General features: G+C 47.5%; 1 protein-coding gene across 1 annotated transcript in view; it reads right to left on the bottom strand.

Moving 5' to 3' along the window:
- The window catches only part of LOC110520779 (serine/threonine-protein kinase Nek11-like), an 81,641-nt gene that overhangs the window by 46,568 nt on the left and 12,067 nt on the right, over positions 1–23,006 (bottom strand). Inside the window, exons 3-8 of the mRNA XM_090230671.1 lie at positions 19,869–20,034; positions 8,577–8,695; positions 8,315–8,379; positions 2,904–3,030; positions 526–675; positions 266–344 (exon numbers count right to left, since the gene is read on the bottom strand). Coding sequence (XP_090086797.1) covers positions 266–344; positions 526–675; positions 2,904–3,030; positions 8,315–8,379; positions 8,577–8,695; positions 19,869–20,034 — 706 coding nt within the window. The remainder of the gene's footprint in view (positions 1–265; positions 345–525; positions 676–2,903; positions 3,031–8,314; positions 8,380–8,576; positions 8,696–19,868; positions 20,035–23,006) is intronic.

Raw genomic sequence — 23,006 nt, 5'->3', positions numbered from 1 at the left:
AATGCTGACTTTCTAACCTGTCATGGTAGAAAAGGTTATGAACACAGAAAATGTGCTGTGGAAAAAAGTGAACTATGACAGGAAGTCGATTTAACATTGAGTAAATCCATCCAACCAGCCAGTAGGTTTGATTAGTCTGTGATTCTGGTACCATAGCTCCGCCCATTTGACCTTTGGAGCCACCCCAATGAATCAACCAATCAATCAGCCTTAGGAAGTATTTATATTGCTGTGATATGTGTTATGTTTCCAGGATAGGTCTAACCTGCATACTGTCCTCAATGAATTTTGTCTTCAGAGCTTCTGCAGCAGAGAGCCTGGATGACGGGGTTTTCTCCAGCATCCTAAAAGAGAGACAGCACATGGTTCTGGATAAGTTAAGGGTTCGGGTTTGAAGTTGGGTAAGACACTCTTTATCCTCTATTATCATTTTTTGTACATGTTGAAGCACAATGTGAGAGGGTTGAACTCTGACCTATGTGTTACTGAGTTGACCCTTACATTCTCCAGCTAATGCCTTCTCACCTTTGCATGAGTGTGTTGAGCTCCAGAGAGTATCTGCCTGTCAGTCTGGGGGTTTCTCCCTCCACTATCTTCATCACAACTGACAAGAAGTTGTGTCCTTCAAAGGCGTGTGACAGGCAACACATCTCATACAGGATACAGCCTATGGCCCTGAAACACACACATACACACAATCAGCCAACACATCTCATACAGGATACAGCCTATGGCCCTGAAACACACACACAATCAGCCAACACAGTTCACAATGGTAGTGATATCATCAACACCTCTGGGTACACCTGTATTGGTTAAGGATACTGGATCCACTGGTCCTGACCCTTGGAAGGGGTGTGCGACCTGACACTCTGATCTACTGTGTAATTGAATCGATAAATCAATGTCGTCTCATATTTCCAATATGACTAATACCCCACATGGACTCTAAACAGACCAGTAAGAAGTGAGAACATTAACACATCTGGTAATGGAACTGTGCACATCTTATATCGAGGTGTAATGAAGCTCCCTTCTCCTGCAGGTTGTTTGGCATCAAAGGAAAGTGGCCATGAATAAACAGATTAGATGGGAGAATAATAAATGCCCGCCAGACATATGTGAATGAATATACTAGCTCCCGTTATTACTCTTGGTGGAATAGAGAGATAACCAAACGATGACAGGAAGCAGATGGAAGTTAGAGAGTTAAAGGTATTATTTGTCAATCATCCACCTCTTTGTCTTTAATATCTCTTAATCTCTTGTTTTATTGCATCCTGCCACACAGTACACCAGAACAACAATGCACGTAATACAAATGGACAGAGTGATTCTACAATGAATATGAATGTATTCAGATACCATAATGGAGGATAAACAAACAATATCATCTACATTTCCCTGGAAGCCTCCATCTCATTTTCCATATCAAATGTTACATTGTTTTTATATCAAGTAATAATTGTATTATTTGATGTAAAATAAGAAGAAGGGATTGGGAAGAGGAGTGGACATCCATGTATTACAGGGATTTCAAACATCTACCACCAGGCAATGTCTCATTGTGACCTAACAGAGTTGTGACTCTACTTGTTGCTCTAATCCTCGTACTCTTTCTAACCCTTAAAGTCCATCTCCCACTTCCTGTCTTTACTTGTTACCTACAGTGAGCCCTCTTCTCCTTGTGAGATCAGCTAAACGGGCCGTGCGTGGTACAGTAGAGCGGTCGAGGCGTGAGGTGACAACTTCCTCTTTCATTAGTGTGGTCTATGGGAAGAGACGCTGAGCCTTGCGGAGTGAGGAGGAGTGGGAGGCAACAGACTACCCAGAGGGCTGTGTATCAGTGTCTGAGATCACCACCATCTCCTCAAGTGGCTTCTTGGTCTCTTCCTCTCTGTCGGATAAAATAAGCCAATTTTCCACTCCCACTCTGGGATTAGTGGTCATTTCCTCTTGAAAACAGATGAATAGGGAAAGAAGGGGGGAAGGCCAGGGGTGGAAGGAAGCTGCTGGCAGCTGGGAGGGACAGTGCAGAGTTGACAGACCTTTTGTCTCCATTCAGTACTATGTTCTACCGGCTCTACTTATTTTTCTCCAAGAAATCAGATTCTTCTTCATGAATAACTTCTCATAAAGACTATTATTTGAAACCATGGAGCACTGGTGCTGAAGGAAGTCATGTACAGTTACTACTGTTGCATTATTTTCAAAGAACTTTGAGCTCAGTAGATGAGGGATCTATAGTCTATCTATAGAAAGATGAGGGATCTATAGTCGCTCTTGGTATTAAAGGTGTTCTTTATGCTCTCCTGCTGATCAGAGCAACGGCCATATCGACTCCATTCATCATTATACATGAATCCATTTCTACCCCTCTTCTACACTTCATTACTCATCACATATTCCAGTCCATATCCAAAGTGCCTCTTAGCCATGCTCCTTTTGGACTGCTTTGAAGGAAATACCAGCCAAATCTCACAATGAGTGTCTGCCTTGATACGTGACAGCATTCTGAACTCAGCACTGTAGCCTTAGCAGAAAGCAGAGACGGAGGAGGAAACTGGATGTCAACAACTCTCTTGAGGTTCGGAGGGGAATGAGAAAAAAAAAGAACTCATCTTCAAAACACAGAGCTCTAAACAGGTGTTTGTTTCATTAAAAGTCTTAAACATGACAAACATTCACATAATAAAACTTGTGGTGGCTGCCACAACACAAAACACGTGTTACAAGTGTTAAGAAAGTCACTACACACATAAACAAACAGTGCAGCATCAAGATAAATGTCAATGTCCACTCACCGTTCAACCTATCTAACCTTACCTTTCTTTACATTTGAACTTTAACCTAACTTTGACCTTTCTGTCTTTGAGCCTCAGTGTGCTGCTCCACCTTCCTACCAGATATCAGACTTGGAGTCGTAACCGTGGTGGTTCAGGACTTCAGGGCTCATGTAGTAAGGCGTGCCCGTGAAGGTGGTGGCCAGGTCACATGACCCCATCAGCAGACAGGACACCCCAAAATCACCTGAACGGAGGAAGAGCAACACTTATAATAATAATATATTATATTTGTAGAGGGCCATTTGCATAAGATAGGAAACAAAACAAAGAACAATAAACAGCAACAATACATTGCCTAATAATGCTAAATCTAGACTATGATTATTTCCAAACTGGAACCTGTTCCTATTTCCTGTGCCCTCATTGATCCCATCTGAAAGGACCAGGGGGATGGGTGTGAGCACTATGCAGAAGGACAATAAAAAGGCTGAAAGAAGTGTCCGCCATATTGCTTTCACCTATCCAGTCCTCTTTCGAGTGACAAGGATGAGTCATCATAGGAAGAGGAAAGAAAGACAGTTTTCTGTTTGGAATTGAACCATTAGCACATTAAAGTAGGCAGTTTTCTGCTTTGGAATTGAACCATCAGCACATTTTCTGTATGGAATTGAAAAATTAGCACATTAAAGTAGACCGTTTTCTGTTTGGAATTGAACCTTTAGCACATTTTCTGTTTTTAGAATTGAACCATTATCACATTAAAGTAGACAGTTTTCCGTTTGTAATTGAACCTTTAGCACATTTTCTGTTTTTAGAATTGAACCATTATCACATTAAAGTAGACAGTTTTCCGTTTGTAATTGAACCTTTAGCACATTTTCTGTTTTTAGAATTGAACCATTATCACATTAAAGTAGACAGTTTTCCGTTTGTAATTGAACCATCAGCACATTAAAGTGCATGCCCTGATTATGTTCTTGTCAAGTGTCAATGTGCAGCGGGTAGGAAGGAGTCAGGCGCAGGACAAAGAACTGAGTAAAAAACCTACTTTACTCGAATAAACAACAAAATAAATTCCACGCAGGGAAAATCCTCCAGCTCACAGAAAATAGTGAACACTTCACAACGAACAAACACGCACAAAACCATGTGGAAACCAGAGGGTTAAATAGGGAATAAATAACAATGTCATGGAAGCCAGGTGTGTACAATAAAGACAAAACAAATGGACAATGAAACATAGATCGGTAGCGGCTAGAAAACCGGTGACGTCGACCGCCGAACACCGCCGGAACAAGGAGAGGCACCAACTTCGGCAGAAGTTGTGACAGTACCCCCCGCCCCCTTGATGCACGGCTCTAGCAGCACACCAACACCGGCCTCGGGGACGACCCGGAGGACAAGGCGCAGGACGATCCAGGTGGAGGACGATTCCCGCAGTAAGGAAGGGTCCAGGATGTCCTCCACCGGCACCCAGCATCTCTCCTCCGGACTGTACCCCTCCCACTCCACGAGGTACTGAAGGCCCCTCGCCCGACGCCTTGATTGCTCGAACAGTATTCGCCGGGGCCCCCTCGATATCCAGAGGGGGCGGAGGAACCTCCCGCACCTCAGACTCTGGAGCGGACCAGCCACCACCGGCCTGAGGAGAGACACATGGAACGAGGGGTTAATACGGTAATCAGGGGGAGCTATAACCTATAACAATCCCCGTTCCGTCTCCTCAGGACTTTAAATGGCCCCACAAACCGTGGACCCAGCTTCCGGCAGGGCAGGCGAAGGGGCAGGTTTCGAGAGCCAGACCCGGTCGGCGCTCCCCTTCTGCCGCCTGATGGCCCGTTGCAGGTGCACATGGGCAGCGTCCCATGTCTCCTCCGAGCGCCGAAACCATTCATCCACCGCAGGTGCCTCGATCTGGCTCTGATGCCACGGTGCCAGGACCGGCTGATACCTAGTACACATTGAAAAGGGGATAGGTTAGTGGAGGAGTGGCGGAGGGAGTTTTGGGCCATCTCTACCCAGGGGATGAAAGCCGCCCACTCCCCCGGCCGGTCCTGGCAATAGGACCGCAGAAACATACCCACATCCTGGTTAACTCTCTCCACCTGCCCATTAGCAGGTGGAGAGAGTTCACCTGCCCATTAGCAGGTGGAGAGAGTTCACCTGCCCATTAGCAGGTGGAGAGAGTTCACCTGCCCATTAGCAGGTGGAGAGAGTTCACCTGCCCATTAGCAGGTGGAGAGAGTTCACCTGCCCATTAGCAGGTGGAGAGAGTTCACTTGCCCATCAGGTGAAAACCTGATGTGAGGCTGACCGAGAACCCCAGACGTTCCATAAACACCCTCCAGACCCTAGACGTGAACTGGGGACCCCGATCAGAAACTATATCCTCAGGCACCCCGTAGTGCGGGAAGACATGGGTGAACAGGGCCTCCGCAGTCTGTAGAGCCGTAGGGAGACCCGGCAAAGGAAGGAGATGGCAGAAAACCGATCCACAACAACCAGGATCGTGGTGTTTCCCTGTGACGGAGGATGTTCCGTCACAAAATCCACTGATTGGTGTGACCACAACCCCTACCGGTTGTGGAACCGGTAGGGGTTGTAATTTCCCTCTGGGCAGGTGTCTAGGTGCCTTGCACTGGGCGCACACCAGCAGGAGGAAACATAAACCCTCACGTCCTTAGCTAAAGTGGGCCACCAGTACTTCCCACTAAGACAGCGCACCGTCCTACCGATGCCAGGGTGACCAGAGGAGGGGGACGTATGGGCCCAATAGATCAAACGGTCGTGGACAGCAGAACGTACAGACACCCAGCTGGACATTGGGGGGGAGTGGGCTCTGTACGTAACACCCGCTCGATGTCCACATCCAGCTCTCACACCACCGGTGCCACCAGGCAAGAGGCCGGGAGTATGGGAGTGGGATCCATGGGCCGCTCCTCTGTGTCATACATCCGGGACAGTGTGTCTGCCTTAGTGTTCTGGGAACCTGGTCTGTAGGACAGGGTGAAAACAACACGGGTAAAGAACATGGCCCACCTTGCCTGGCGAGGGTTCAGTCTCTGTGGTCTCTATAGATTGCGGTGGTCAGTCCAGATGAGGAAGGGGTGTTTAGCCCCCTCAAGCCAATGTCTCCACACTTTCAAAACCAGTAGCTCCCGGTCCCCCACATCATAGTTAAGCTCCGCCGAGCTGAGCTTCTTCAAAAAGAAAGCACAGGGGCGGAGTTTGGGTGGCGTACTCGAGCGCTGAGACAGCACAGCACCTATCCCAGCCTCAGATGCATCCACCTCCACTATAAATGCCAAGGAGGGATCGGGATGATTCAGCACGGGAGCCTGGGTAAACAGAGCCTTCAGGTGACCAAAAGCCCTATCCGCCCTAGCCGACCACTGCAGTCACACCGGTCCCCTCTTAAGCAGTGAGGTAATGGGAGCCGCTACCTGACCAAAGCCCCAGATAAACCTCCGGTAGTAGTTGGCAAACCCTAAGAACCGCTGCACCCCCTTAACCGTGGTTGGAGTCGGGCGAATTAGGCAAGGCTGAAATGCGGTCATTTTCCATCTCCACCCCTGACGTGGAAAGGCGGTACCCTAGGAAGGAAACAGACTGTTGAAAGAACAGACACTTCTCAGCCTTCACGTACACGTGATGCTCCAACAGTCGACCAAGCACCTTGCGCACCAGGGACACAGGCTCGGCGCGTGTAGCGGAGTATATCAGAATGTCGCTGATATACACCACTACACCCTGCAGTGTGTAGTGAAAATATGAAAATATATATCCCAGAAAATATGGTCTACAAAGGATTGGAAGACTGATGGAGCATTCATCAACCCGTACGTCATGATGAGGTACTCATAGTGCCCAGAGGTGGTACTAAATGCCGTCTTCCGCCAAACGCCGCCAGAACAAGGACAGGCACCAACTTCGGCGGAAGTCGTGACAGTTCAATTGTCTTAATTTGTTCAAGTGAATTACATATTTGATCTAAATCTTGTGAGCAAACAACTGGCAGTGATTTACACAGTGGGCTACAGATGGTGTGCTGTCTATAAACTGTGTGCTGTGTATAAACTGTGTGCTGTGTATAAACTGTGTGCTGTGTATAAACTGTGTGCTGTGTATAAACTGTGTGCTGTGTATAAACTGTGTGTTGTGTATAAACTGTGTGTTGTGTATAAACTGTGTGCTGTGTATAAACTGTGTGCTGTGTATAAACTGTGTGCTGTGTATAAACTGTGTGCTGTGTATAAACGGTGTGCTGTGTATAAACGGTGTGCTGTGTATAAACGGTGTGCTGTGTATAAACTGTGTGCTGTGTATAAACTGTGTGCTGTGTATAAACGGTGTGCTGTGTATAAACGGTGTGCTGTGTATAAACTGTGTGCTGTGTATAAACGGTGTGCTGTGTATAAACGGTGTGCTGTGTATAAACGGTGTGCTGTGTATAAACTGTGTGCTGTGTATAAACTGTGTGCTGTGTATAAACTGTGTGCTGTGTATAAACTGTGTGCTGTGTATAAACTGTGTGCTGTGTATAAACTGTGTGCTGTGTATAAACGGTGTGCTGTGTATAAACTGAGTGCTGTGTATAAACTGTGTGCTGTGTATAAACTGTGTGCTGTGTATAAACTGTGTGCTGTGGAGTGCTGTGTATAAACTGTGTGCTGTGTATAAACGGTGTGCTGTGTATAAACTGTGTGCTGTGTATAAACTGTGTGCTGTGTATAAACGGTGTGCTGTGTATAAACTGTGTGCTGTGTATAAACTGTGTGCTGTGTATAAACTGTGTGCTGTGTATAAACTGAGTGCTGTGTATAAACTGTGTGCTGTGTATAAACTGTGTGCTGTGTATAAACTGTGTGCTGTGTATAAACGGTGTGCTGTGTATAAACTGTGTGCTGTGTATAAACTGAGTGCTGTGTATAAACTGTGTGTTGTGTATAAACTGAGTGCTGTGTATAAACTGTGTGTACTTTCAACAGTTTTGTATTCCTGTAAGGGGTGCGTAATCAGTGGCAGGGAAGTCAGACGCAGGAGAGCAGAATTTAGTAATAACCGGAGCAGTTTAATAGCAAAACCCACAGCATAAAAATAACAAGTATATTGGGTACAAAACCCGTCACGCACCAAACAGCACGTGCACAAGCACTTACAATAAACAATCCCAGACAAAGACATGGGGGGAACAGAGGGTTAAATACACAACAAATGATTGAGGGAATTGAAACCAGGTGTGAGGAAAAACAAGACAAAACACATGGAAAATTAAAAGTGGATCGATGATGGCTAGAAGACTGGCGACGCCGACCGCCGAGTGCCGCCCAAACAAGGAGAGGACCCGACTTCGGCGGAAGTCGTGACAATTCATCCATTACCTTTGTAGATAATTGTATGCCGCAGACATATGGAGAGAGCCTTAGAATTTAACAGGAGTGACACAGCCTCCCTGCACTTTTAAGGACTAGCACACATTTCAAACAAACAAAAAAACTCCCATGGGCCCCTGCTGCATTGGAACTCACCGATTTTAACTATGTTCCTTTTCAGGAAGATATTTTTGGCCTTCAGATCTCTGTGGAGGATGCGCCTGGGACAGAGGAGGCAGGACAAACAGACATCAGCAGACAGGAAGACAGGCAGAAATACAATAAAGAAATAAACCTTGCACGATGCAATCATGATACTTTGAAGTCCAAAATATATCCTTGTTTAGATCCCTGTGGTTCTTAGACCTCCCCCTTATGTACTCTTCATTTTTGACAAAAGTATAAATACAGTATGAACCTGTTATGCATGTAGTGGAGTCCAAGCAGCAGCTGGATCAGCCAATCGGTGACCTGGGTCTCAGGCAAGCTCTGCCCTGCTTCTCTCACTTCCTCCAGATGACAGTCCAAGTCCCTGTCCTAGAGCATAGAGTATTATGGTAACAGACTTAGATATTCATACAGATACCCACATCACAATAAATGCATGCAATTGTATACAGGCGCATGCACGCACACACCCACCAACACACTATTGTGGATACACATCGTGGAAAACCTTTTACAAAATACCCATTCCGATACGTCTATAAGTTCATTCATTTCCATTCTGGGGGAAATGTGCATCAACTCTAACTGTAAGAGCTAAGTGCATCAACACTAAGAGAGCTCTGAATCCTCATCTCTATTTTACACTCCAGACAGAAAGGTCTTCTGTCAGCCGCCATTGTGACCATTTAACTGTCTGTGAGGATAAGCTGGAATGAGATCTGAGCTGGCTTCATTCTCTCTAATGGGACTTCCAGCGAGAACAGAACAGCACCAATGAACTTCTTAATGGAACTGTGGGGGTGTCCTCACGGGTTCATTCTGAGAGGCACGGAGTAGGTTATGATGCTCTGGCAGTGTGTGTGTGTGTGTGTGTGTGTGTGTGTGTGTGTGTGTGTGTGTGTGTGTGTGTGTGTGTGTGTGTGTGTGTGTGTGTGTGTGTGTGTGTGTGTGTGTGTGTGTGTGTGTGTGTGTGTGTGTGTGTGTGCACATGCCTGCGAGCATGCCTGCATGCATCTGAGCTTCTGTGTAGTGGGGGAAAGTCTATGTTGTGTGTATATGGGGGGTGATGGAACAACATAAGCTGTATCTGTGTCAGGTGGGGTAAAAATGCTTTAAGGCAACTGTTTAATGAAATAATTAAGACACAGAAATGACTAGAGGGAGTCCGACCGCAATTTATTTGATTATGCCTCCCTGCTGCAGTGACCACCACAGAACATCAACAGTGTTTATAGTGTTGTCTCTCTCTCCTCCCTGTTGCAGTGACCACCACAGAACATCAACAGTGTTTATAGTGTTGTCCCTCTCTCCTCACTGCTGCAGTGACCACCACAGAACATCAACAGTGTTTATAGTGTTGTCTCTCTCTCCTCCCTGTTGCAGTGACCACCACAGAACATCAACAGTGTTTATAGTGTTGTCTCTCTCTCCTCCCTGTTGCAGTGACCACCACAGAACATGAACAGTGTTTATAGTGTTGTCTCTCTCCTCCCTGCTGCAGCGACCACCACAGAACATCAACAGTGTTCATAGTGTTGTCTCTCTCTCCTTCCTGCTGCAGTGACCACCACAGAACATCAACAGTGTTCATAGTGTTGTCTCTCTCTCCTTCCTGTTGCAGTGACCACCACAGAACATCAACAGTGTTTATAGTGTTGTATCTCTCTCCTTCCTGCTGCAGTGACCACCACAGAACATCAACAGTGTTTATAGTGTAGTCTCTCTCTCCTCCCTGTTGCAGTGACCACCACAGAACATCAACAGTGTTTATAGTGTTGTCTCTCTCTCCTCCCTGCTGCAGTGACCACCACAGAACATCAACAGTGTTTATAGTGTTTATAGTGTTGTCTCTCTCCTCCCTGCTGCAACGACCACCACAGAACATCAACAGTGTTTATAGTGTTGTCTCTCTCTCCTTCCTGCTGCAGTGACCACCACAGAACATCAACAGTGTTTATAGTGTTGTCTCTCTCCTCCCTGCTGCAGTGACCACCACAGAACATCAACAGTGTTCATAGTGTTGTCTCTCTCTCCTCCCTGTTGCAGTGACCACCACAGAACATCAACAGTGTGTATAGTGTTGTCTCTCTCTCCTCCCTGCTGCAGTGACCACCACAGAACATCAACAGTGTGTATAGTGTTGTATCTCTCTCCTTCCTGCTGCAGTGACCACCACAGAACATCAACAGTGTTTATAGTGTTGTCTCTCTCTCCTCCCTGCTGCAGTGACCACCACAGAACATCAACAGTGTTTATAGTGTTGTCTCTCTCTCCTCCCTGTTGCAGTGACCACCACAGAACAGTGTTTATAGTGTTTATAGTGTTGTCTCTCTCTCCTCCCTGCTGCAGTGACCACCACAGAACATCAACAGTGTTCATAGTGTTGTCTCTCTCTCCTCCCTGCTGCAGTGACCACCACAGAACATCAACAGTGTTTATAGTGTTGTCTCTCTCTCCTCCCTGTTGCAGTGACCACCACAGAACGTCAACAGTGTTCATAGTGTTGTCTCTCTCTCCTCCCTGCTGCAGTGACCACCACAGAACATCAACAGTGTTCATAGTGTTGTCTCTCTCTCCTCCCTGCTGCAGTGACCACCACAGAACATCAACAGTGTTTATAGTGTTGTCTCTCTCTCCTCCCTGCTGCAGTGACCACCACAGAACATCAACAGTGTTTATAGTGTTGTCTCTCTCTCCTTCCTGCTGCAGTGACCACCACAGAACATCAACAGTGTTCATAGTGTTGTGTCTCTCTCCTCCCTGCTGCAGTGACCACCACAGAACATCAACAGTGTTCATAGTGTTGTCTCTCTCTCCTCCCTGCTGCAGTGACCACCACAGAACATGAACAGTGTTTATAGTGTTGTCTCTCTCTCCTCCCTGTTGCAGTGACCACCACAGAACAGTGTTTATAGTGTTTATAGTGTTGTCTCTCTCTCCTCCCTGCTGCAGTGACCACCACAGAACATCAACAGTGTTTATAGTGTTGTCTCTCTCTCCTCCCTGCTGCAGTGACCACCACAGAACATCAACAGTGTTCATAGTGTTGTCTCTCTCTCCTCCCTGTTGCAGTGACCACCACAGAACATCAACAGTGTTTATAGTGTTGTCTCTCTCTCCTCCCTGTTGCAGTGACCACCACAGAACATCAACAGTGTTTATAGTGTTGTCCCTCTCTCCTCACTGCTGCAGTGACCACCACAGAACATCAACAGTGTTTATAGTGTTGTCTCTCTCTCCTCCCTGTTGCAGTGACCACCACAGAACATCAACAGTGTTTATAGTGTTGTCTCTCTCTCCTCCCTGTTGCAGTGACCACCACAGAACATGAACAGTGTTTATAGTGTTGTCTCTCTCCTCCCTGCTGCAGCGACCACCACAGAACATCAACAGTGTTCATAGTGTTGTCTCTCTCTCCTTCCTGCTGCAGTGACCACCACAGAACATCAACAGTGTTCATAGTGTTGTCTCTCTCTCCTTCCTGTTGCAGTGACCACCACAGAACATCAACAGTGTTTATAGTGTTGTATCTCTCTCCTTCCTGCTGCAGTGACCACCACAGAACATCAACAGTGTTTATAGTGTTGTCTCTCTCTCCTCCCTGTTGCAGTGACCACCACAGAACATCAACAGTGTTTATAGTGTTGTCTCTCTCTCCTCCCTGCTGCAGTGACCACCACAGAACATCAACAGTGTTTATAGTGTTTATAGTGTTGTCTCTCTCCTCCCTGCTGCAACGACCACCACAGAACATCAACAGTGTTTATAGTGTTGTCTCTCTCTCCTTCCTGCTGCAGTGACCACCACAGAACATCAACAGTGTGTATAGTGTTGTCTCTCTCTCCTCCCTGCTGCAGTGACCACCACAGAACATCAACAGTGTGTATAGTGTTGTATCTCTCTCCTTCCTGCTGCAGTGACCACCACAGAACATCAACAGTGTTTATAGTGTTGTCTCTCTCTCCTCCCTGCTGCAGTGACCACCACAGAACATCAACAGTGTTTATAGTGTTGTCTCTCTCTCCTCCCTGTTGCAGTGACCACCACAGAACAGTGTTTATAGTGTTTATAGTGTTGTCTCTCTCTCCTCCCTGCTGCAGTGACCACCACAGAACATCAACAGTGTTCACAGTGTTGTCTCTCTCTCCTCCCTGCTGCAGTGACCACCACAGAACATCAACAGTGTTTATAGTGTTGTCTCTCTCTCCTCCCTGTTGCAGTGACCACCACAGAACATCAACAGTGTTCATAGTGTTGTCTCTCTCTCCTCCCTGCTGCAGTGACCACCACAGAACATCAACAGTGTTCATAGTGTTGTCTCTCTCTCCTCCCTGCTGCAGTGACCACCACAGAACATCAACAGTGTTTATAGTGTTGTCTCTCTCTCCTCCCTGCTGCAGTGACCACCACAGAACATCAACAGTGTTTATAGTGTTGTCTCTCTCTCCTTCCTGCTGCAGTGACCACCACAGAACATCAACAGTGTTCATAGTGTTGTGTCTCTCTCCTCCCTGCTGCAGTGACCACCACAGAACATCAACAGTGTTCATAGTGTTGTCTCTCTCTCCTCCCTGCTGCAGTGACCACCACAGAACATGAACAGTGTTTATAGTGTTGTCTCTCTCTCCTCCCTGTTGCAGTGACCACCACAGAACAGTGTTTATAGTGTTTATAGTGTTGTCTCTCTCTCCTCCCTGCTGCAGTGACCACCACAGAACATCAACAGTGTTTATAGTGTTGTCTCTCTCTCCTCCCTGCTGCAGTTACCACCACAGAACATCAACAGTGTTCATAGTGTTGTCTCTCTCTCCTCCCTGTTGCAGTGACCACCACAGAACATCAACAGTGTTTATAGTGTTGTCTCTCTCTCCTCCCTGTTGCAGTGACCACCACAGAACATCAACAGTGTGTATTGTACTGTCAATGTTGCTGCAACATAATTACAGCCATTTCTGACTGAAAAGTTATGTTACCGAAATTCCTAATTTGTTTAGGTAAAACATTCCCTATTCCCTGAACCCTCACTCTCTTTACATAACACATGTACAGTGCCTTGCGAAAGTATTCGGCCCCCTGGAACTTTGCGACCTTTTGCCACATTTCAGGCTTACCTGCTGTAATCTACTGTAGTAGGAGAAAGACTGGAGGACAGGACCCCTACCTGCTGTAATCTACTGTAGTAGGAGAAAGACTGGAGGACAGGACCCGTACCTGCTGTAATCTAGTAGGAGAAAGACTGGAGGACAGGACCCCTACCTGCTGTAATCTAGTAGGAGAAAGACTGGAGGACAGGACCCCTACCTGCTGTAATCTAGTAGGAGAAAGACTGGAGGACAGGACCCCTACCTGCTGTAATCTAGTAGGAGAAGGACTGGAGGACAGGACCCCTACCTGCTGTAATCTAGTAGGAGAAAGACTGGAGGACAGGACCTCTACCTGCTGTAATCTAGTAGGAGAAAGACTGGAGGACAGGACCCCTACCTGCTGTAATCTAGTAGGAGAAAGACTGGAGGACAGGACCCATACCTGCTGTAATCTAGTAGGAGAAAGACTGGAGGACAGGACCCCTACCTGCTGTAATCTAGTAAGAGAAAGACTGGAGGACAGGACCCCTACCTGCTGTAATCTATACAGCAAACACTTTGACAAGATGAAAAGAAAAACGGAGAGAGAGAGAGAGAAGGGGGGCGGAGAAGGAGGGGGCACAGATCAATCACTTGTTCCATGCTCTGACACTTCAGACATTTCCCCGTGACCTCTCTCTATCTTGGAACACCTACAGGGCTACAGTTTGAAGAGAAAGGTGTGCTGCTCTGGTGCAGGGAACCACAGTGACCATGTAATCATGTTAGTGCTGTATGGAGTGATTCCAAGCCATGGTGTTATATAAGAAAATCACAAAGCCATGAATTTATAACACGATAAGTGCATGACAGGATCACATGTAGGATCTTAATTTGAGCCAGTTTGCTACAGCAGGAAAATAATCCTGCAGCAACAGGAAATGTGAATTATGTGATTATAATTAATGGACATTTTTGTAGGGGTTGATACATTTTTCATAAAGGAAAATCAAGTATGACATTTCAAAGGGGAAATTACAAACTTCAGAAGTATTTTTAAAAACACACTACACATTTGACATTTCCTGGAAAGTTATCCTGCAACATGGTGATCAAATTAAGATCATACGTCTGTGGCCTTCTATAGTCTTATTTTAATGCTGTGATAATGCAGTATTGAATAAGGTGTGTGTAGACGATTCTGTACATTTGTTCTATCTTGAATAACAATGACATGCTATGTTGAAATATACACTGAGTATACCAAACATTAGGAACACCTTCCTAATATTGAGTTGCACCCCCCCCCCCCCCCCCCCCCACCCCACACCCCCACACCCACCAGGCACCTACTACCATACCCCGTTTAAAGACACTTAAATATTTTCTTGCCCATTCACCGCCTGAATTGCACAAATAGACAATCCATGTCTCAATTGTCTCCAAGCTTAAGAATTTAACCTGTCTCCTCCCCTTCATCAACACTGATTGAAGTGGATTTAACAAGTGACATCAACAAGGGATCTTAACTTTCACCTGGATTCACCTGGATTCACCTGGTCAGTCTGTGTTATGGAAAGGGCAGGTGTTAAGGATTGGACCCTTTTTTCAAAATTCCCCTAAAATGACATACCCAAATCTAACTGTCTGTGGCTCACGACACCAAGCACAGTTGACGTCGGAAGGTTACATACACCTTAGCCAAATACATTTAAATTCAGATTTTCACAATTCCTGACATTGAATCCTAGTAAAAATGTCTTCGGTCAGTTAGGATCACCACTTTATTTTAAGTATTTGAAATGTCAGAATAATAGTAGAGAGAATGATTTATTTCAGCTTTTATTTATTTCATCACATTCCCAGTGGGTCAGAAATTTACATACACTCAATTAGTATTTGGTAGCATTGCCTTTAAACTGTTTAACTTGGGTCAAGCGAAACGCTTAGCTTGTGGAAGGGTAGCCTTCCACAAGCTTCCCACAATAAGTTGGGTAAATTTTGGCCCATTCCTCCTGACAGAGCTGGTGTAACTGAGTCAGGTTTGTAGGCCTCCTTGCTCGCACACACTTTTTCAGTTCTGCCCACAAATTTTCTATAGGATTGAGGTCAGGGCTTTGTGATGGCCACTCCAATACCTTGACTTTGTTGTCCTTATGCCATCTTGCCACAACTTTGGAAGTATGCTTGGGGTCATTGTCCATTTGGAAGACCCATGCGACCAAGCTTTTAACTTGTCTGACTGATGTCTCGAGATATTGCTTCAATATATCCACATAATTTTACTGCCTCATGAAGCCATCTATTTTGTGAAGTGCACACGTCCCTCCTGCAGCAAAGCACCCCCACGACATGATGCTGCCACCCCCGTGCCTCACGGTTGGGATGGTGTTCTTCGGACTGTGGATATAGATACTTTTGTACCTGTTTCCTCCAGCATCTTCACAAGGTCCTTTGCTGTTGTTCTGGGATTGATTTGCACTTTTCACACCAAAGTGAGTTTGTAACGGCATTCTTCCTCCTCTTCTGAGGAGGAGTAGCGAGAAGGATCGGAGGACCAATGCGCAGCGTGGTAAGTGTCCTTAATGTTTATTTAAAGACATAAACTGAACACTACAAAACAATACACGTGAAACGAACGAAACCGAAACAGTACCCTGTGGCAACAAACACTCACACGGAAACAAACACCCACAACTCAAAAGTGAAACCCAGGCTACCTAAGTATGATTCTCAATCAGAGACAACTAACGACACCTGCCTCTGATTGAGAAGCATACTAGCCTGAACTCAAAACCCCAACATAGAAAAACACACATAGACTGCCCCCCCCAAAGGTGTGGACTCCGGCCACAAAATCTGAACCTATAGGGGAGGGTCTGGGTGGGCGTCTGTCCACGGTGGCGGCTCTGGCGCGGGACGTGGACCCCACTTCACCACAGTTTTGGCCGCCTCCTCAACCGCCCCCTCGGCCTCTTATGAGCGGCGACCCTCGCCGCCGACCTCAGACTGGGGACCCTAGCCATGGGTCCCGAATGGACGGGAGACTCCGGCAGTGCCGGAGTGAAGGCCGATTCTGGCATCGCCTGGCTGACTGACGGCTCTGACAGCTCCTGCTGGCTAACGGCTCTGGCAGCTCCTGGCTGACTGACGGCTCTGGCAGCTCCTGGCTGACTGACGGCTCTGGCAGCTCCTGGCTGACTGGCGGCTCTGGCAGCTCCTGGCTGACTGGCGGCTCTGGCAGCTCCTGGCTGACTGGCGGCTCTGGCAGCTCCTAGCTGGCTGGCGGCTCTGGCAGCTCCTGGCTGGCTGACGGCTCTGGCAGTGCCGGAGTGAAGGCCGATTCTGGCATCGCCTGGCTGACTGACGGCTCTGGCAGCTCCTGCTGGCTAACGGCTCTGGCAGCTCCTGGCTGACTGACGGCTCTGGCAGCTCCTGGCTGACTGACGGCTCTGGCAGCTCCTGGCTGACTGGCGGCTCTGGCAGCTCCTGGCTGACTGGCGGCTCTGGCAGCTCCTGGCTGACTGGCGGCTCTGGCAGCTCCTAGCTGGCTGGCGGCTCTGGCAGCTCCTGGCTGGCTGACGGCTCTGGAAGCTCCTGGCTGGCTGACGGCTCTGGAGGCTCCTGGCTTGCTGGCGGCTCTGGAGGCTCCTGGCTTGCTGGGGGCTCTGGCGGCTCCTGGCTGACTGGCGGCTCTGGCGGCTCAGGACAGACTGGCGGCCCTGGCGGCTCAGGACAGACGGGAGACTCTGGCAGCTCAAGACAGACGGGAGACTGGCGGCTCAGGACAGGCTGGAGTCTTTGACAGCGCTGGAGAGGAGGAAGGCTCTGGCAGCGCTGGGCAGGCGGGAGCACCTGTAGGCAGAAGACGGAGAGACAGCCTGGTGCGGGGGCTGCCACCGGAGGGCTGGTGCGTGGAGGTGGCACTGGGTAGATCGGACCGTGCAGGCGCACTGGAGCTCTTGAGCACCGAGCCTGCCCAACCTTACCTGGTTGAATGCTCCCCGTAGCCAGGCCAGTGCGGCGAGGTGGAATAGCCCGCACTGGGCTGTGCTGGCGAATCGGGGACACCATGCGTAAGGCTGGTGCCATGTACGGCGGCCCGAAGAGACGCACTGGAGACCAGATCCGTAGAGCCGGCTTCATGGCACCTGGCTCGATGCCCACTCTAGCCCGGCCGATACGAGGAGCTGGAATGTACCGCACCGAGCTATGCACACGCACTGGGGAAACTGTGCGCTACACCGCATAACACGGTGCCTGCCCGGTCCCTCTTGCTCTCCGGTAAGCACGGGAAGTTGGAGCAGGTCTCCTACCTGAACTCGCCACACTCCCCGTGTGCCCCCTCCCAATAAATGTTTGGGGCTGCCTCTCGGGCTTCCAGCCGCGCTGCCGTGCTGCCTCCTCATACCGACGCCTCTCTGCTTTCGCTGCCTCCAGCTCTGCTTTGGGACGGCGATATTCCCCTGGCTGATTCCAGGGTCCTTTGCCGTCCAGAATCTCCTCCCAAGTCCATCTCTCCAGGTATCGCTGCCTCTCCTGCTGCTGCTGCCTGTTACCACGCTGCTTGGTCCTTGGTTGGTGGGTGTTTCTGTAACGGCATTCCCCCTCTGAGGAGGAGGAGGAGAAGCAAGAAGGATCGGAGGACCAATGCGCAGCGTGGTAAGTGTCCATAACGTTTATTTTAAGATATAAACTGAACACTATGAAATATAAAACAATAAACGTGAACATGAACGAAAACGAAACAGTACCGTGTGACAACAAACACTCACACGGAAACAAACACCCACAACTCAAAAGTGAAACCCAGGCTACCTAAGTATGATTCTCAATCAGAGACAACTAACGACACCTGCCTCTGATTGAGAACCATACTAGGCTGAACTCAAAACCCCAACATAGAAAAACACACATAGACTGCCCACCCCAACTCACGCCCTGACCATACTAAATAAAGACAAAACAAAGGAAATAAAGGTCAGAACGTGACAGCGTTCATCTCTAGAAGACAGAACGCGTCTCCTTCCTGAGCGTTATGACGGCTGCGTGGTCCCATGGTGTTTATACTTGCGTACTATTGTTTGTACAGATGAACGTGGTACCTTCAGGCGATTGGAAATTGCTCCCAAGGATGAACCAGACTTGTGGAGGTCTACAATTATTTTCTAATAATACATTAAAAAAAACTGAAACCATATCATGACCAAGACTTGGCATCTATAAGGTCTTATTTATGCATAATGTAAGCAATGACATGAGATAAATATATATTAGATACACACACAAAACTAGTCAAAATAATGATTTTGATTTTCCCATAATGTCAAGCAAAGAGGCACTGAGTTTGAAGGTAGGCCTTGAAATACATTCACAGGTACACCTCCAATTGACTCAAATGGTGTCAATTAGCCTATCAGAAGCTTCTAAAGCCATGACATCATTTTCTGGAATTTTCCATGCTGTTTAAAGGCACCGTCAACTAAACTTCTGACCCACTGGAATTTAAATAAAATGAATTATAAGTGAAATAATCTGTCTGTAAAGAATTGTTGTAAAAATGACTTGCGTCATGCAGAAAGCAGATGTCCTACCCGACTTGCCAAAACTATAGTTTGTTAACAAGAAATTTGTGGAGTGGTTGAAAAACAAGATTTAATGACTCCAACCTAAGTGTATGTAAACCTCCGACTTCAAATGTAAATGCATATTCTTGATACCATTTGAAAGGAAACACTTTGAAGTTTGTGGAACTGTGAAACTGTGAAATGAATGAAGGAGAATATAATTAGATCTGGTAAAAGATCATACAAAGAAAAAAACGTTTTTTTGTTGTTTTTCTGTACCATCATCTTTGAAATGCAAGAGAAAGGCCATAATATATTATTATTACATTTAGATTTTGACCACTAGATGGCAGCAGTGTATGTGCAAAGTTTTAGACGGATCCAATGAACCATTGCATTCTGTTAAAAATGTTGTATCATGACTGCCCAAATGTGCCTAATTGGTTTATTAATAACTTTTCAAGTTCATAACTGTGCACTCTCCTCAAACAATAGCAAGGTAGCTACTGTAAATTGGTCAGTGCAGTTCGATTAACAAGAATTTAACCTTTCTGCCAATATCAGATATGTCTATGTCCTGGGAAATGTTCTTGTTACTTACGACCTCATGCTAATCACATTAGCCTACTTTAGCTCAACCGTACCGAGGTGGACCCACCAATCCTGTAAAGGTTAACCACTTCACATGTTTCTGACAGAAAATAACAACTGAGAATGCAGTGGCAAGGTACACATGATCCCTGCCCAAGGTCAAACGAGGAAACTGAAAACGGACCGATGGCGGAGAATATTTCCTCACTGATGCCAGTCCAACTGACAGAGGGAACTCGAGAATGAATGCATTATTCAAGGTTGTGGATGAGATTGCCTGAGCACAAAAGATTCCAAGAGATCTGGAGACATCAGTCCTACCTCACAGTACTCAGTGATGATGCAGAAGGAGTCTCTATGCAGAAAGCTGCTGTAGAAAGTGATGATGGCTGGGTGGTGGAGCTGGGACAGGAGCTGAGCCTCCTGGGATGCCTGGACTGTCTCGTTAGGACGCAGGTCCCCCAGAGGGATCTCCTTCAGCACCTTACTAGGGATCAAAGGTCAGACGGCAGAGGAGAGAGAAAGGTTATAGTAAAGGGTTTTTCCAAAATGGGCAACACATGTACGTAGTAGCAAGTTATTTTTATTTTTTATTTAACCAAGCAAGTCAGTTAAGAACAAATTCTTATTTACAATAACAGCCTAGGAACAGTGGGTTAACTGCCTTGTTCAGGAGCAGAATGACAGATTTTTACCGTGTCAGCTCGGGGATCTAGCAACCTTTCGGTTACTGGCTCTAACCACTAGGCTACCTGCTGCCCATATATCAATATAGAGTATTAGGGAGTGCAAATGTGAAAAGCTGGCAATAGACGTAAGTTGACCACCGTACCCCAATTATCATCCTGGGCAGGGACAGGGAACATCATTCAGACAGATCGTTTAAAATGTATGTTTTCTCCCGTCCCCTGTCTGGTCCTGGGTACATACACACATGTACGCTACCTCTCCTCCTCTCTACCTCTCCTCCTCTCTTCCTCTCCTCCTCTCTATCGCTCCTCCTCTCTACCTCTCCTCCTCTCATCCTCTCCTCCTCTCCACCTCTCCTCCTCTCTACCTCTCCTCCTCTCTATCGCTCCTCCTCTCTACCTCTCCTCCTCTCATCCTCTCCTCCTCTCCACCTCTCCTCCTCTCTACCTCTCCTCCTCTCTATCGCTCCTCCTCTCTACCTCTCCTCTCTATCGCTCCTCCTCTCTACCTCTCCTCCTCTCTACCTCTCCTCCTCTCTATCGCTCCTCCTCTCTACCTCTCCTCCTCTCTACCTCTCCTCCTCTCTTCCTCTCCTCCTCTCTTCCTCTCCTCCTCTCTATCTCTCCTCCTCTCTTCCTCTCCTCCTCTCTACCTCTCATCCTCTCTATCACTCCTCCTCTCTACCTCTCCTCCTCTCTATCACTCCTCCTTTCTACCTCTCCTCCTCTCTACCTCTCCTCCTCTCTTCCTCTCCTCCTCTCTACCTCTCCTCCTCTCTATCGCTCCTCTTCTCTTCCTCTCCTCCTCTCTACCTCTCCTCCTCTCCACCTCTCCTCCTCTCTACCTCTCCTTCTCTCTACCTCTCCTCCTCTCTTCCTCTCCTCCTCTCTACCTCTCCTCCTCTCTATCGCTCCTCCTCTCTACCTCTCCTCCTCTCCACCTCTCCTCCTCTCTTCCTCTCCTCCTCTCTTCCTCTCCCCGTCTACCTCTCCTCCTTTCTTCCTCTCCTCCTCTCTACCTCTCCTCCTCTCTATCGCTCCTCCTCTCTACCTCTCCTCCTCTCTACCTCTCCTCCTCTCTATCGCTCCTCCTCTCTACCTCTCCTCCTCTCTACCTCTCCTCCTTTCTTCCTCTCCTCTCTACCTCTCCTCTCTACCTCTCCTCCTCTCTACCTCTCCTCTTCTCTTCCTCTCCTCCTCTCTACCTCTCCTCTCTACCTCTCCTCCTCTCTTCCTCTCCTCCTCTCTAACTCTCCTCTCTACCTCTCCACCTCTCCTCCTCTCTACCTCTCCTCCTCTCTTCATCTCCTCATCTCTACATCTCCTCCTCTCTACCTCTCCTCCTCTCTACCTCTCATCTTCTCTTCCTCTCCTCCTCTCTACCTCTCCTCTCTACCTCTCCTCCTCTCTTCATCTCTTCATCTCCTCCTCTCTACCTCTCCTCCTCTCTACCTCTCATCTTCTCTTCCTCTCCTCCTCTCTACCTCTCCTCTCTACCTCTCCTCCTCTCTACCTCTCATCTTCTCTTCCTCTCCTCCTCTCTACCTCTCCTCTCTACCTCTCCTCCTCTCTTCATCTCTTCATCTCCTCCTCTCTACCTCTCCTCCTCTCTACCTCTCCTCCTTCCATACCTTTAAGGAGCTCATCAGGCCCCACTCAGAGAAAGGACTGATCTGTCGCAGCACAAAGAACCTCTGGCTAAATTGGTCCTCAGGTCATTGATGTGAAGTCTATGTTCTCATTCAGTCTCTCTCTATTCAGCTTCCTACTTCACTTTCTCTCACCTTCTGCAAAGGTTGGGCAGCGGAAACGCATTGTCCTAAATTACATCCTGCTATGCTGCTCTGAGACTGAGAGATCCTTAGGCTTCTGATATGATTAACCAAAACACATGGCCCTAACTATGACACATGTTGGGTTGGGTTGGCATCCAGGGTTAGTGTGGTTGGTGAAATGTGTTCCATCTGGTGTTGCGTCTTCTCAGCTCTCTTCACAGGTTCCCGGTGGCAGCAGTCAAGACATTTAAGACCTAACTTCCACTTTCTTCCTTCCTGCCGGAAAACATATTTTACACCCTCTTCTGTTGGCTCTCTGCAATGAGTCATGGTCAAGCTGGGCTGTGTCTGATAGTCGGTCAGATTATTTGTCTTCCTGGAATGAAATGATCGTCTGCAGATTGAGAGTGTTCCTTGACTTCTTGTTAATGACTGCATAGGTCTGGGCTTACTGTTGTTCTGAGCTAGCCATTGATCCCAGGTTGAAGTAACTTCCGGGTCACTAACACATCAGTGGGCAGGGCTGAGAGGTCATCCAGGAGACAGTGGAGGGATGGGATCATTCGTGACAAAGCTGTGGTTTGATGTACTACATGGCCAACACTGTCTACGACCGCTGTTTGTGGAGATTTCCAACACTGTCTAAGACTGCTGTTTGTGGAGATTTCCAACACTGTCTAAGACTGCTGTTTGTGGAGATTTCCAACACTGTTGAAGTCAGCTGGTTGAGGAGATTTCAAACACTGTTGAAGTCAGCTGGTTGAGGAGATTTCCAACACTGTCGAAGTCAGCTGGTTGCGGAGATTTCCAACACTGTCTAAGACTGCTGTTTGTGGAGATTTCCAACACTGTCTAAGACTGCTGTTTGTGGAGATTTCCAACACTGTCTAAGACTGCTGTTTGTGGAGATTTCCAACACTGTCTAAGACTGCTGTTTGTGGAGATTTCCAACACTGTCTAAGACTGCTGTTTGTGGAGATTTCCAACACTGTCTA

This window comes from Oncorhynchus mykiss, chromosome 3, assembly GCF_057628025.1.
Source record: "Oncorhynchus mykiss isolate SJ-2025 chromosome 3, ASM5762802v1, whole genome shotgun sequence".
Classification (NCBI taxonomy): domain Eukaryota; kingdom Metazoa; phylum Chordata; class Actinopteri; order Salmoniformes; family Salmonidae; genus Oncorhynchus; species Oncorhynchus mykiss.
The sequence above is the reverse complement of the archived record's forward strand: the minus strand, read 5'-3'. Positions and strand labels throughout refer to the sequence as shown.